Below are 14721 nucleotides of genomic sequence, written 5' to 3' on the forward strand. Positions count from 1 at the left end.
CAAAGTTCCAGCAGGATTCAGGCCTGTCATTAGACTCTGACGGGATGACCCCGCTACATAAATAACAAACATTCATACTTACTCCACTGTGCAGTTTGTTTTGCACAGAGTGGCCCCGATCCACGTCTTCTGGGGTCCCTTGGCGGCTGTCTCAGGTCCTCCCTGCAATTAGTCACCACAGTCATGCGAGAGCTCGCATGGTGGTCACTAATTGCGGGCACGCTCCCGTGATACAGCGAGTGGCCATAGCTGCTCACTGTATCACTCGGCCCCGCCCCTCAGCGCCCCGTGTCACTGGATGTGATTGACAGCAGCGCCAGCCAATGGCTGCGCTGCTCTCAATCCATCCGCTGTAGCCAATCAGCGGCCAGGCTGAGCGGTGAAGAGGATCACGGGACCGCGCGTGGGACTTTCAAAGGGGTCAGGTAAGTATAAGGGGGGGCTCGGGGCGGCAGTATCAGATGTTTTTTCACCTTAATGCATAGATTGCATTAAGGTGAAAAAAGATTTTCCTTTACAACTCCTTTAAGTAGCCCCCAGGCAGCTGAACACTAATTAGCCAGATTACAATAGCCTGCTGGGTCCTGGGGGACACCTGCTGGTGGACACTGGAACTGCAGCAAACAGCCCAAAGCAGGATAGTGCCACCAGCAGGTGAACTTAAAATTGGTAAATACAATGTGCTCGCTATCTTTCCTTAGGCTGAGGCCTGAGGAGGTGCTGCTGGATGGAGCTCTGCTGTTAGGCCCAAAGTGTGCTAAAATGATCCTAAAGCTGTCCTGCCTAGTCTGGAGGAAGCTGTGCCAAATAAGGAGACTCTGGGAGGCCCCTTGCTGGAGAAGACTGCTCGTCTCTCAGAAGGGCCTAGTGACTCTCTTGGAGGATGCACTGAACTTTGGGAACATGCTTACAGTGTTGCTGGGTCAGCTTACAGGTTCTAAGAGACAGAAAGAGCAAAGTGCACAGACTAAGTGTAGTGGGTGTGTAAACATTTATTAAAGAAAGACAATTAGAAACTCACATAAAGCAAGAGGAAATATGTTTCTCCTGAAATGGATTCCCAGCTCGGGAAGACACCAAGGAAACTGTCACAATGGATACACTTTGTATGGTGTGCGCCATCGCGCCATACTGATACTTTCTATCCCTAAAAGGTATTGCAAAGGTTCGTTTTTTTAAATAACAAACTTGGTATACTTTCCTCCTTTGTGCAAGGGTGGCTTCCATCCTCCTCTTCTGGCTTCTCCCTGCATCGTGTGCCCCCTCGGAGACCGGCATTCCAAGGGGGCACTATGACATTCTAAGTCAGTCCGTAGGGTTCAATATTGAGTTGGCCCACCCTTTTCAGCTATAACAGCTTCAACTCCTCTGGGAAGTCTGTCCACAAGGTTTAGGAGTGTGTCTATGGGAGTGTTTGACCATTCTTCCAGAAGAGCATTTGTGAGGTCAGGTACGAGAAGGCCTGGCTCTCTGCTCTCATTTATTCGAAAGGTGTTTTGTCGGGTTGAGGTCAGAACTCTGTGCTGGCCAGTCAAGTTCCTCCACCTCAAACTCGCTCATCCATGTCTTTATGGACCTTGCTTTGTGCACTGGTCCAAATCATTTGGTGGAGGGGAGGGGGGGATTATGGTGTGGGGTTGTTTTTCAGGGGTTGGGGGTAGTAGTGCAATACTGCATCATGGCCACTAGATGGAGCACAAACAATGTAACAATTCTAGAGAATCCTAGAGGGAATTGGCAAATAAATGTAACCATTGGTGTTCCCTAGAATTGTTACATTGAATCTCTTGTTACAGAGATGTATGCTTTTCCTATGCTTCTCATTTCCATCTAGTGGCCATAATTTGTCCAAAATTGTGAAATCTTACTACTGCCCATAATAAAAGAACATTCATTCAGAAGAGAAAATAGCCTAAAGAACATCTGTTAAATAGCTTAGAGAACATCTGTTTTTGCTTTATTGCACAGAACGAATATACATACAGGTTCTCTGGATGAATGGCAGTGCCAATTTTTCATTAAAGTATTTTCGTAAAGGGTTTTTTATTTTAAATAACAAGCAGGTTACACTTACCTGCTAAGTGCAATGATTTTGCACAGAGCAGCCCCAATCCTCCTCTTTTTGGGTCTCCAGCACCCTGGGTACCTCCCCCTTGCTTTGGGGGCACTCATGCATGCTCAGTCCCGAGCCGGCTTTTTGTAGCCATAAGACACAGAGAGCGCTGCTCAGCCCTGCCCCCGCCCCCCCTTGCTGGCTGCGATTGACAGCAGCAGGAGCCAATGGCTCCTGATGCATCTCAGCCAATGAGGAGGGAGATACCCAGGAGAGACATTGCTCCCATTCACATGCTGGATCGGGTTTAGGGAAGTATTAGGGGGCTGAGGAGCATGAGCGCCTGCAGAAAATTTTTCACGGGGGCATCATTTTAAGATTACCTATGCTCCGCCCTCTTTTGAAAATGTCATGAAGGGGCTTAGCCGCGACTCGTAAGTATTTATTTTTAAAGGGGAAACGGCAGACATTATTCCAGGCATGTGCCACGTACAGGGTGCAGAATCCAGGCGTGTGCCACATACAGGGTGCAGAATCCAGGCGTGTGCCACGTACAGGGTGCAGAATCCAGGCGTGTGCCACGTACAGGGTGCAGAATCCAGGCATGTGCCATGTACAGGGTGCAGAATCCAGGCGTGTGCCACGTACAGGGTGCAGAATCCAGGCGTGTGCCACGTACAGGGTGCAGAATCCAGGCGTGTGCCACGTACAGGGTGCAGAATCCAGGCATGTGCTATATACAGGGTGCAGATTCCCGGCATGTGCTATGCCAGTATGCATTGCATACCCATTCCCCCCACATAGCTCTCTTCCCCACACAGAATAGAATCGTCTATAAACGCACAGTGGCAGGTCAGGCTCCTGGCACAGGCTCCTGTTGTTGCACGCTGCAGGCTAGAGGTGCTGTGGATAACCCACCCCTCCTCTGTGGTATATGCAGAGCTGAAAGAGTAGGAAGGGTTTTGTGTGTGCTGACTCCTGATGCTAGAGACCAGCGCTGTCTGAACATCAGACGATAAAAAAGCCCTGCCAGCTGCTGCCCACAGTGCAATCTTCCTTCCTGTGCCGGGTGCTGGTACATGAAGAGCGTTCCAGCACCCGACACCCACTGACTCTGCGCGCTGCGCTCAGGTGATTAAGGTGTGCGTGCCTGGGCTAGGGTGACCACGTGTCCCGTTTTGCCCGGGATCGTCCCGTAATTTAACTTTTTGTCCCGTGTCCCGGGAGCCTTCAATGCGGGACAATAGTTCGTCCCGGAATCAAACATAGACTGCCTGCCAGCCTGCCACACTCACTACCGCAGTGCCGCTGTTTGAAATCACTGGTTGCTAGGGCCGCCCCGCTTGTAGCAACCAGTGACATCACCGTGTCCCTCTCTCTGAGGCTCCGACTCCACCCCCACCTCCTCCTCTTCTCCTCCTCCTCCAGCCGCGGTTCTTGCAGCGCAGCAGAGAGAGCAGCTCAGCATCCCCATCGTCAGGACACGGTCAGAGTCAGACAAGTGAGTCACTCACCTACCACCGCGGCGCAGACGACCAAGCCCTCCGACCTCTTCCTCCCCCGCAGCAGCCCGCTCCAGCCCACTGCCCAGCGCAGGCTAGCAGCGACAGTGAGTGACCTCAGCTGCTCAGCACCAGCTGGATTCGGTCCGTCCCGACCTCCCGCCGCTGCCTGCACTGCAGCGAATTTCAGGCCCGCCGCCCGCGACATCTCCGACGGTCTGACCTCCTCCAGGGCCCAGGCAGGCTCCTCCTCCTCCCGCCCGAGCGGCCCGAAGTTCGGAACCAGAAGAGAAGACCAGCCGGCTGGCTGAAGACTGCCCTGCTCCACCACCACCAGACGAGGGGTCACTCCATCTCCAAATCATATTAAAAGGTGAGCAAAAAGGGGCAAATTACACTGGCTGGCAGCATCTGATGGGGCACAGTAGCGACAATTTAAATATGGGCACACTGGCATTTGATGGGGCATAGTAGCGACAATTCATGGGCACACTTGCGGCATCTGATGGAGGCACAGTAGCGACAATTCATGGGCACACTGGCAGCAGTTGATGGGGCACAGTAGTTACAAATAATCAACACACTGACAGCATATGATCTGATGGGCACAGTAGCGGCAATTGATAGGCACACTGGCAGCATCTGATAGGCACAGTAGCAGCAATTGATGGGCACATTGGCAGCATTTGATGGGGCACAGTAGCGACAATTGATCGGCACACTGGCAGCATCAGATGGGGCACAGTAGCAACAATTGCTGGACACACTGGCAGCATTTGATGGGGCACAGTAGCGGCATTTGATGGGGAACAGTGGCGGCATTTGATGGGAACAGTGGCGGCATTTGATGGGAACAGTGGCGGCATTTGATGGGAACAGTAGCGGCATTTGATGGGAACAGTGGCTGCATTTGATGGGAACAGTGGCGGCATTTGATGGGCACAGTGGCTGCATTTGATGGGAACAGTGGCTGCATTTGATGGGCACAGTGGCTGCATTTGATGGGAACAGTGGCGGCATTTGATGGGAATAGTGGCTGCATTTGATGGGAACAGTGGCGGCATTTGATGGGAACAGTGGCGGCATCTGATGGGAACAGTGGCTGCATCTGATGGGAACAGTGGCTGCATTTGATGGGAACAGTGGCTGCATTTGATGGGAACAGTGGCGGCATTTGATGGGAACAGTGGCGGCATTTGATGGGAACAGTGGCTGCATTTGATGGGAACAGTGGCGGCATTAGATTGGGCACAAGTGGCTGCATTTGATGGGAACAGTGGCGGCATATGATGGGAACAGTGGCGGCATTAGATTGGGCACAAGTGGCTGCATTTGATGGGGCACAAGTGGCTGCATTTGATGGGGCACAAGTGGCTGCATTTGATGGGGCACAAGTGGCTGCATTTGATGGGGCACAAGTGGCTGCATTTGATTGGGCACAAGTGGCTGCATTTGATGGGGCACAAGTGGCTGCATTTGATGGGGCACAAGTGGCTGCATTTGATGGGGCACAAGTGGCTGCATTTGATGGGGCACAAGTGGCTGCATTTGATGGGGCCTAGGGCCCTCTTTTGATCTTGCACACGGGCCCGCTGATTTCATGATACGCCCCTGCCCCCAAAATACGCAAAAAAATATGTAAAAAAACATATATTTTTTAGGGGGGGGGGGTGTCCCTGAATGGCAGTTTGGAAATGTGGTCACCCTAGCCTGGGCACAACCCGTGCGCACACCTTTGGCAGACACCTTGCTGATCCCTGATTCCAGGGGGGGGGAACTCGCCCCCTTTGCCCCTACCCATGCTGAGGAGGGAGCTGCACACTGAAGGTTTTTAACCTGTAAAACGGTAAAAACCCTTCAGCCTTCACAAACACTTTAATTATAAATAGATCTTCTAATCTTTTCTAAAAATGAAATAACTGCAGTTCAGGAAATATAAGACTGGGGATAATTATAGTGGGCCAGATTCACAAAAGAGATACGACGGCGTATCTCCTGATACGCTGTCGTATCTCTGTTTTAGGGCCGTTCTAACTATGCGACTGATTCATAGAATCAGTTACGCATAGCTAGCCCTAAGATCCGACAGGTGTAATTGAATTACACCGTCGGATCCTATGATGCAATACTTCGACCGCCGCTGGGGGGAGTTTGCGTCGTAAACCAGCGTCGGGTATGCAAATTAGCAGTTACGGCGATCCACAAAGGTTTTTCCCGTCGTTACGTCGGCGCTAGTCTCAGATTCCCGTCGCAAAGATAGGGCTGCTTTAACATGGTGTAAAATTACTCCACCATGTTAAAGTATGCCCGTCTTTCCCGCGTCGCTTTTGAATTTTTTTGTTTTCCCGGCGTAAGTACGTTACGCACGTTGCGATTCTCAACACGTCGGCGCGTCGTAATTTCGCGCAAAGCACGTCGGGAAACTTGCGAACGGAGCATGCGCAGTACGTCCGGCGCGGGAGCGCGCCTAATTTAAATGGTACCCACACCATTTGAATTGGGCCGCCTTGCGCCGGACGTGTTTACGATACACCGCCGCAAGTTTCCAGGTAAGTGCTTTGTGGATCGGGCACTTAGACTGAAAACTTGCGGCGGTGTAACGTAAACGGGTTACGTTACACTGCCCCGCAGGTACGAGAATCTGGCCCAGTATATGTAATTGTACACCCAATCACTAAAGTCTCATAAAACTTGATAATATAGTTTTTGAAAGTAATTATCAATCCTTTTAAATCTGCGTCTTTTATTAAAATAACATCAGATGATCCTGCCGTGAAGGTCCTTGTGTAAGCGCTTCCTGTTATAGAGTGACAACGTCTTGTCCCTGTCTCCAAGTTGTTCTCCTGTGTTGTCACCTTGTCACAATTTTGCCCAAAGACTACAAGTGGTGAGTGACAAAGCACAGATATGTCACCATCAGAAATTATTCCCTGGAAAAAAAAAGTTGAAATCTCTATCCCTATAACCAATATACCATTATATAGTATGACTATGCAAAAATAGTGAACTACAATAGCAGATGTTAAGAGTAAAGTCTGTAATTGCATCTCCAACTCACAGCAGAACATTACAGCAAGTCAGATCTCTCTATTACTATGTTAAGGGATCACAAAAAAATAAGAAATTGTAACTGTTCCTAAAAACTATATATAGTACCATATAGGTGTAAAGCATAAATTTTAGGAACCAGTCAAACTAGGCATGTATAAACTCTTCCTCGGTCACAAATGCAGTACAAATACACTATAATGTACTATAAAATACATCGATTTTTTCCACCAACATCTTTACACTTCTCTCTCTCTCTCTACTATTGCTCTGCTGGTCTTGTAACTGATACGCAACGGGTTCATGTTTGACCGTTACTGATGCAATGTTTTGTTAACGTGTAGGTAAAGTTTTTTTCTGCTATTAAACTGTCGGTCACATTGCAATATTTGTATTTCCTGTATTCACTTAAAGAAAAAAAAAAAATCCCCATAAACACCATATTACCAAAAGTATTGGGACACCTCTTTACACGCACATGAACTTTAATGGCATCCCAGTCTCAGTCCGTAGGGTTCAATAATGAGTTGGCCCACCCTTTGCAGCTATAACAGCTTCAACTCTTTTGGGAATGATATCCACAAGGTTTAGGAGTGTGTCTATGGGAATGTTTGACCATTCTTCCAGAAGCACCATTTGTGAGGTCAGGCACTGATGTTGGCAAGAAGGCCTGGCTTGCAGTCTCCACTCTAATTCATCCTAAAGGTGTTTTATCGGGTTGAGATCAGGACTCTGTGCAGGCCAGTCAAGTTCCTCCTGGGTTTAGTAACACTTTAAATGAGCATTTAGCTTTACTTATGTCAGCTTTGAAACTTTCTAAGAAGGTTGAGGCAGAATTACCTGTTATGCACAATATATTAAAATGTGGAGGGATATTTGCAAATGATCCGAGACTTAAAGAAACCTATATCCCAATAATTCAGGCGGCTGTCATTGCTGATCTTTAATGCTTAAAAAAAAAAAAGACTAGTTGATTGCTTTCATTCCAATCCAAAGGGGTCATCACTAGAATCCTTGACCCAAAATGCATAGGCACATTGTACAGTAAAACCTTGGTTTCAGAGTAACTTGGTTTGAGAGCATTTTGCAAGACAAGCTAAATTCTTTAGTGAATTTTGACTTGATATACAAGCGATGTCTTGATATACAAGTAGCATCATGTCACATCTCAGCAGGCCCGCACTGGGACAAAAAATAGGCCCGGCTGAGCAGCCCGGTGGGGGGGAGGGGGGGGGTTAGCAGCAGCGGTTAATGATGGGATGTGGGGTTCCAGCACCTTGCACCTCTGGACCCCTTTACATTACACAGCACCCTGGACCCCTTTACATTACACAGCACCCTGCACCTCTGGACCACTTTACATTACATAGCACCGCACCTCTGGACCATTTTACATTACACAGCCCCCCACAGTTTGTTACACAGACACCCCAACAGTTCTGGACCCCCTGCATGTTACACAGACCTCCCTACAGTACAGACCCCCTCCCTACAGTACAGACCCCCTCCCTACAGTACAGAACCCCCTTACATTTCAGACCCCCCCCATTCAGACCCATAATGTACCTCAGATCAGCGTGGGACTGCATGTCGGGTCCCCTCCCACTGTGTAGACATAAAGGAGGAGGGGGAGGTGGCTTCACTCTGCTCGGCTGTGTGAGACAGCCCAGACTGATCAGATCATCAGAGCCGGGGGAAACCGTGCCAGAGAGAAGGGGATCGTTGCAGGTCTCGGCCCCCTGATGTGCCGACGGGTGTCACTGTCATTCGAATGCGGCTCCGACTCACAGCTGAGAGTGCACTGGGGGAGACGTGACATGCGGCTCGTCGCGGGCCACCGGCGGCCCACCGAGCATATGCCGGTATGCCCTATGGCCAGTCCGGGCCTGCATCTGAGTATAAAAGAGAAGAGAGGCGCCTCTAAGTGTAGCAATATAGTTACATTTAATAAAGGTACAACATATTTCTACACTTAGAGGCACCTCTCTTCTCTTTTATACTCTGCAGCTCCTGCTGGATTTTGCTTCTAATCCCCTTGTGGAGGCTTCCATTTGTGGATGGACATTTTATGGTTACACAACCTATCACATTGCTATAATCTTTTTATATGGAGTATAAACTGAAGGGCCTATGAATAAATGGTTGTGTTACGAATCATTTTAGTTTCCATTATTTCTTATGGGGAAATTCGCTTTGATATACAAGTGCTTTGGGTTACAAGCATGTTTCCAGAACGAATTATGCTCGCAATCCAAGGTTTTACTGTAATTCTGACTTTACTTTCTGTGTACCTGTTATAGGTCAGTAGCCCAAAACTGTGAATGAGCACAGATCTGGTTCGGACTTGGGTTCGAACCAAAACCTAGAAGAAATCTATCATTCCTGCCCAGTGCCAACCAATCAATTGTGGCCACAGCATTTCCCATCCTGCAGCTGCCTGTAGACAAAGGGGTGGTGATGCTGTTGATATTATTGACCTACGATGGCCACATGGTCACGTTAGGTCTAATTCGGGGTACTTTGTCGCAGTAAGTGGGCTTAGCACTATATGATTATATAGTGTGACCAAACCCCCGTATTTTTGAATATGTTCAGGTGTTTTTAACTAGCCTTGCAGGATAAATGTCATTTTTGCATGTGTGCGCTATAATCTGTTTTGTACTGTATTTGGTCTTATAGCAGCACCAGCTTAGATGTATAGCATTTTTTGGGTGTGCCCACCAAGTATCTTTTTGTATTTTGTATAGACTCTGACCAGGTCTCTTGGCTGGAGCACCCCTCCCCCTCTTCATTACCTCACATTAGTGGCCACCATTGTATAGGAAGAAACCCTTCAGTTCTCCCACATAGAGGAGTATATCTCCCATGGTTGAGACCCAGGTTCTTTCATTCTATTACTAGGGTAGGACCCACTAATTTGGGGTACTTTGTCGCAGTAAGTGGGCTTAGCACTATATGATTATATAGTGTGACCAAACCCCCGTATTTTTGAATATGTTCAGGTGTTTTTAACTAGCCTTGCAGGATAAATGTCATTTTTGCATGTGTGCGCTATAATCTGTTTTGTACTGTATTTGGTCTTATAGCAGCACCAGCTTAGATGTATAGCATTTTTTGGGTGTGCCCACCAAGTATCTTTTTGTATTTTGTATAGACTCTGACCAGGTCTCTTGGCTGGAGCACCCCTCCCCCTCTTCATTACCTCACATTAGTGGCCACCATTGTATAGGAAGAAACCCTTCAGTTCTCCCACAGAGAGGAGTTTATCTCCCATGGTTGAGACCCAGGTTCTTTCATTCTATTACTAGGGTAGGACCCACTAATTCGGGGTACTTTGTCGCAGTAAGTGGGCTTAGCACTATATGACTATATAGTGTGACCAAACCCCCGTATTTTTGAATATGTTCAGGTGTTTTTAACTAGCCTTGCAGGATAAATGTCATTTTTGCATGTGTGCGCTATAATCTGTTTTGTACTGTATTTGGTCTTATAGCAGCACCAGCTTAGATGTATAGCATTTTTTGGGTGTGCCCACCAAGTATCTTTTTGTATTGAGCTAAGAAGGCCCTGGCCTCAGTTGATTGGGTGGCAGTGGTATTGGGTTGGGAGGCAGTTCCATCTAGTTCGAACCAGATCTGTGCTCATTCCCAATTTTGGGCTACTGACCTATAACAGGTACACAGAAAGTAAAGTCAGAATTACAATCCTAAATTTGGACCATACCTCCCAACATTTTGAGATGGGAATGAGGGACACCTACTAACAAACGTATGTAGACACAGGACACACCCCCTGCCACACCCTCTTAAAGTAGAATTAACTAAAAAAAAACTGTTAAATTAAATCCACAAGGACTTTTTTTTACCACTACTATTACTTTATATTGGCTTTTAAAATGTACAAATTAAGTCATTTGAAAATTGGATGAAAGGTTTAGCACCGGGAAACACTTTTTGAAAGATAAAAAGTGCATTTTACATACAACTATATAGAACAGATCCAAAATGAGGGACAAATGAGGGAAAAGAGGGACATTGCTCCAAATCAGGGACAGTCCCTCGAAATCAGGGACAGTTGGGAGCTGTGTACCTGTGCTTATCCTAAGGAAAATATGGTTAAAAGTGTAGCTGCCCTTGAAGAGCTGAGGAACATTAACTATGACAAACAATAAAAGGCTTGGAAAGTTAGGAGGCAGCTATACATATCTAACCTGGTACAGTAAAACCTTGGTTTGAGAGTAACTTGGTTTGAGAGCGTTTTGCAAGACAACCTAATTAAAAAAAAAAAAAATTGCCTTGATATACAAGCGATGTCTTGATATAAGAGTAGCGTCATGTCACAACTGAGTATAAAAGAGAAGAGAGGCGCCTTTATGGTTACATTTAATGAAGGTACAACATTTAGAAACTCACATGGTTGCTGATTGAAACAGGCACATCCAAGTATGCAAGAGACCACATAGACCATACTCCGCACCGCCATTGATGTCGTCCCTTCCACGAGCGGTTCTAGCCTCGCTTTCAGATCGCTCTACTGCAGACTGACCGTGGTGAGAGCCGGCAGTGTGGAGGACAGTCTATGTGGATCGCTTTACACTTAGAGTCACCTCTCTTCTCTTTTATGCTCTGTAGTAGACATGTGCACACTGAAATATTTTGTTACGAAATTTTGTTTTCGTCCGAAAAATAAATTTAGCTCATCTCGAAATTAGTTTTTATTCATTTTGTTTCGTTAAAAAATGCATTCGTCTGAAAATCCAAATTAAGGTCGAATCTGTCATTGAAGGCTTATGGTGTCTGTCGAATGTTCTAAGACGATTCGACGGAACAGCTAAACTGTACGACGCCGCAATCGTACATTTCCGGTCAAATGTTCCGCCTACAAGCTATAAAATAATTCTAATGTTGGTAGTAATAATTATATTTATAAATTATTATTACTAGTCAACCAACATTCAAATTCTTCTATAGCCTATGGGCCGAGCATTTGACCAGAAATGTACGATTGCGGCGTCGTACAGTTTAGCTGCTTGTCGAATCTTCTTAGAACTTTCGACAGACACCATAAGCCTTCAATTAGAGATTCAACGTTTGTATGTTTTTCACTGCTTCGTCGAATCTTCGTCGTTCATATCAAATGGTCTACTCCAACACTGTCTCTATAATGTCAAATCTTTTCTCTCTATGTCGAATCTTTCCTCTCTATGTAGAATAATCTTGGACTAGTAGAGTTAAAGTGGAGGTTCACCCGGAAATGAAAATTTTTAACATTAGATTCATGCTCATTTTGTCAAGGGGGATCGGGTAGTATTTTTAAAATCAAAGCAGTACTTACCGTTTTAGAGATACATCTTTCTCCGCCGCTTCCGGGTATGGGCTGCGGGACTGGGCGTTCCTATTTGATTGACAGTCTTCCGACGGTCGCATCCATCGCGTCACGATTTTCCGAAAGTAGCTGAACGTCGGTGCGCAGGCGCCGTATAGAGACGCTCCGACGTTGGGCTTCTTTCGGCTACTCGTGACGCGATAGATGCGACCGTCGGAAGCCTGTCGGAAGACTCTCAATCAAATAGGAACGCCCAGTCCCGAAGACCATACCCGGAAGCGGCGGAGAAGATGTATCTCTAAAACGGTAAGTACGGCTTCGATTTTAAAAATACTACCTGATTCCCCTTGACAAAATGAGCATGAATCTAATGTTAAAAACATTTTATAGGGTGAACTCCCGCTTTAAGGTTAGGCACATTCGACCACAGGTTCGATAGACACAGATTGCTATTGTCACCGTCATGTCGAATCTCCTATCTATATCGAACTGTTGTAGCAACGAAAATGAAAATAAAGCTTTTTTATGTCGGATCTTTCGGATTTCGGATTCGTTTGTTAAAACAATAACGAAAATGCCCAAAATTCGGACGAAAACAAATGCACATGTCTACTCTGTAGCTCCTGCTGGATTTACTTCCTTTGGGGAGGCTTCCATTTGTGGATGGACATTTTATGGTTACACAACCTAACACATTGCTATAATCTTTTTAAATGGACTGTAAAACGGAAGGACTTCTGAATAAATGGTTGTGTTACAAATCATTTTAGTTTCCATTATTTCTTATGGGAAAATTTGCTTTAAAATACAAGTGCTTTGGATTATAAGCATGCTTCCAGAACGAATTATGCTCACAATCCAAGGTTTTACTGTACATGCACTGTTATATTCTGAAAAAAATTTTTTTTTCAGAAAATTAATTTAAATCGATAAAAAAAATACTAAAATACATAAGCTGTCATTACGTCGTGTCTACACAAGACATAAAAAAATACGTTTGCTTGCTCTACTCTATGTAAGCATTGCTTTAAGTGTTTTAATTTGAGCTGTCAAGCACACATCACTCACACTTTCCTTCCAAGCTCAGCTTACTGCCATGATAAATTGCACTAAGAAAATTGAGTATTAAATTAGGGTAATTAACTTTGCTCTTTAACACATTATTTTTTCCTAACACCACAGACCACTCGTCACTCCATCCTATAAGTATATATGCAGATGTGGAACAAAGTTAATGATCTGGCACCAAGAAAAATAATCCAGACTTAACTCTTTAGGAGGCAACGCTGTGCTAGGTTGTTCGTTGGTTTTGAGCCCTGCTCAACACATAAAAAATACTTCTATACATTGAGAGACAGGCAGTCTGGTGCTACAACAGTTAAGAATTCAATTTGTGGCAAAGTTATATCCTTGAGGCATTTCCTGCCTTTGAAGTGGGAGAGACACAATTGCAAGTTCCTCAAAAACACAATGCTAGATTCAGATTGCATTAAGGAAATTTAATTAGAAATAGCTGTTTTTTTTTGGGGGAGGGGGGAATAATTCTCACCTGCTGTCTGGAAAGTCCCCTGTATGGCTTCTATTTCCGTGATCTCAGTGCAGACCCCCTGCCCATGCACAAGGGTCTGCAGGGGTTTTTCGGCACCCTTGGTGGGGTAACAGCGCAGCCCGGAGCCACATCGGGCAGTGTAGACCCCACATGGCGTCCCTTTCTGGAGGGCACAGGTGGCACAGCACCCACAACCGGGTTCTTTCACCAGCTCCAGGCACCCAGTAGGGTCCAGACAGCGAATGAGCTTCTCCTGTGAGCAAGGAGGGCACTGGATGGCATCATCTGCAACTCCAAGAGATGCCAGGGAGATGAGGATTAAGGCAAAGTGGCAGTGCCCAAGCATTGTGTGTGGCTGGCCAGTAAGGTTAGAGGTGAATTTAGAGGGTAGGCAGATCTGGCAGACTGGTACAGCAGTCACTCAGCACACAGGAACATGAAATGATCCAGCCTTGACTGTGCTGTTCTCCATAGCAAGAATGAGGGGGGACTGAAAATTGACTGCACTGAGCAGATAGATGTGGACTTTATACTGGCTGCAAGCCACTCCTATCTCTAGTCCCATTGCCAGAGGAAAGGGGGAGAGTGCGGGGATGGTGAACGAGACAAGCAGAACTTATAGAGCAGTGCAGTCGAAGAAACAGAGCAAAAAAAGATCAGAAAGAATTAGAAGAAATGCTATAAGGAATATTGAATACAAGCCAATGCAAACAGCAATAATAATGTATAAAATGCAACAACCCCATAGCAAGCAACCAGACCTTTCTGCAGTTTAGAGGAGGAAACAATTCAACGTGATTATTCTTTAGTGGGTGCAGGTAAAAGTGTCCATAGACATGGCAACTCAGTCTGCTAGACTGGCCTTATTTAACCACTTGCTTACTGGGCACTGGGCACTTAAACCCCCCTCCTGCCCAGAACAATTGTCAGCTTTCATCGCTGATGGACTTTGAATGACAATTGCGCGGTCATACAACACTGTACCCAAATTACATTTTTATAATTTTTTTCCCACAAATATAGCTTTCTTTTGCCAGTATTTGATCACCTCTGCGGTTTTTATTATTTGTAAAAAAAATAAAAATAAAAAGATATATATAATATATATAATATATTTTTATATTTTGTTATAAAATTTTGCAAACAGGTAATTTTTCTCCTTCATTGATGTATGCCGATAAAGCTGCACTGATGGGCATCGATGGGTTGCACTGATGGGCACCGATGAGCTGCATTTATGGGCA

The 14721-nt window shown here is 46.0% G+C and overlaps 1 protein-coding gene across 2 annotated transcripts in view; it reads right to left on the minus strand.

Annotated features, from left to right (window-relative positions):
- IGFBP4 (insulin like growth factor binding protein 4) overlaps positions 1 to 13988 on the minus strand; it is a 94476-nt gene extending 80488 nt beyond the window's left edge. For both annotated transcript variants that reach the window (XM_040331689.1, XM_040331688.1), the window contains exon 1: positions 13478 to 13988. In XM_040331689.1, the coding sequence (XP_040187623.1) occupies positions 13478 to 13823 (346 nt within the window). In that variant the 5' untranslated portion in view covers positions 13824 to 13988. The remainder of the gene's footprint in view (positions 1 to 13477) is intronic.
- Positions 13989 to 14721: the final 733 nt, after the last annotated feature.

Source organism: Rana temporaria, chromosome 12 (genome assembly GCF_905171775.1).
Source record: "Rana temporaria chromosome 12, aRanTem1.1, whole genome shotgun sequence".
Lineage (NCBI taxonomy): Eukaryota > Metazoa > Chordata > Amphibia > Anura > Ranidae > Rana > Rana temporaria.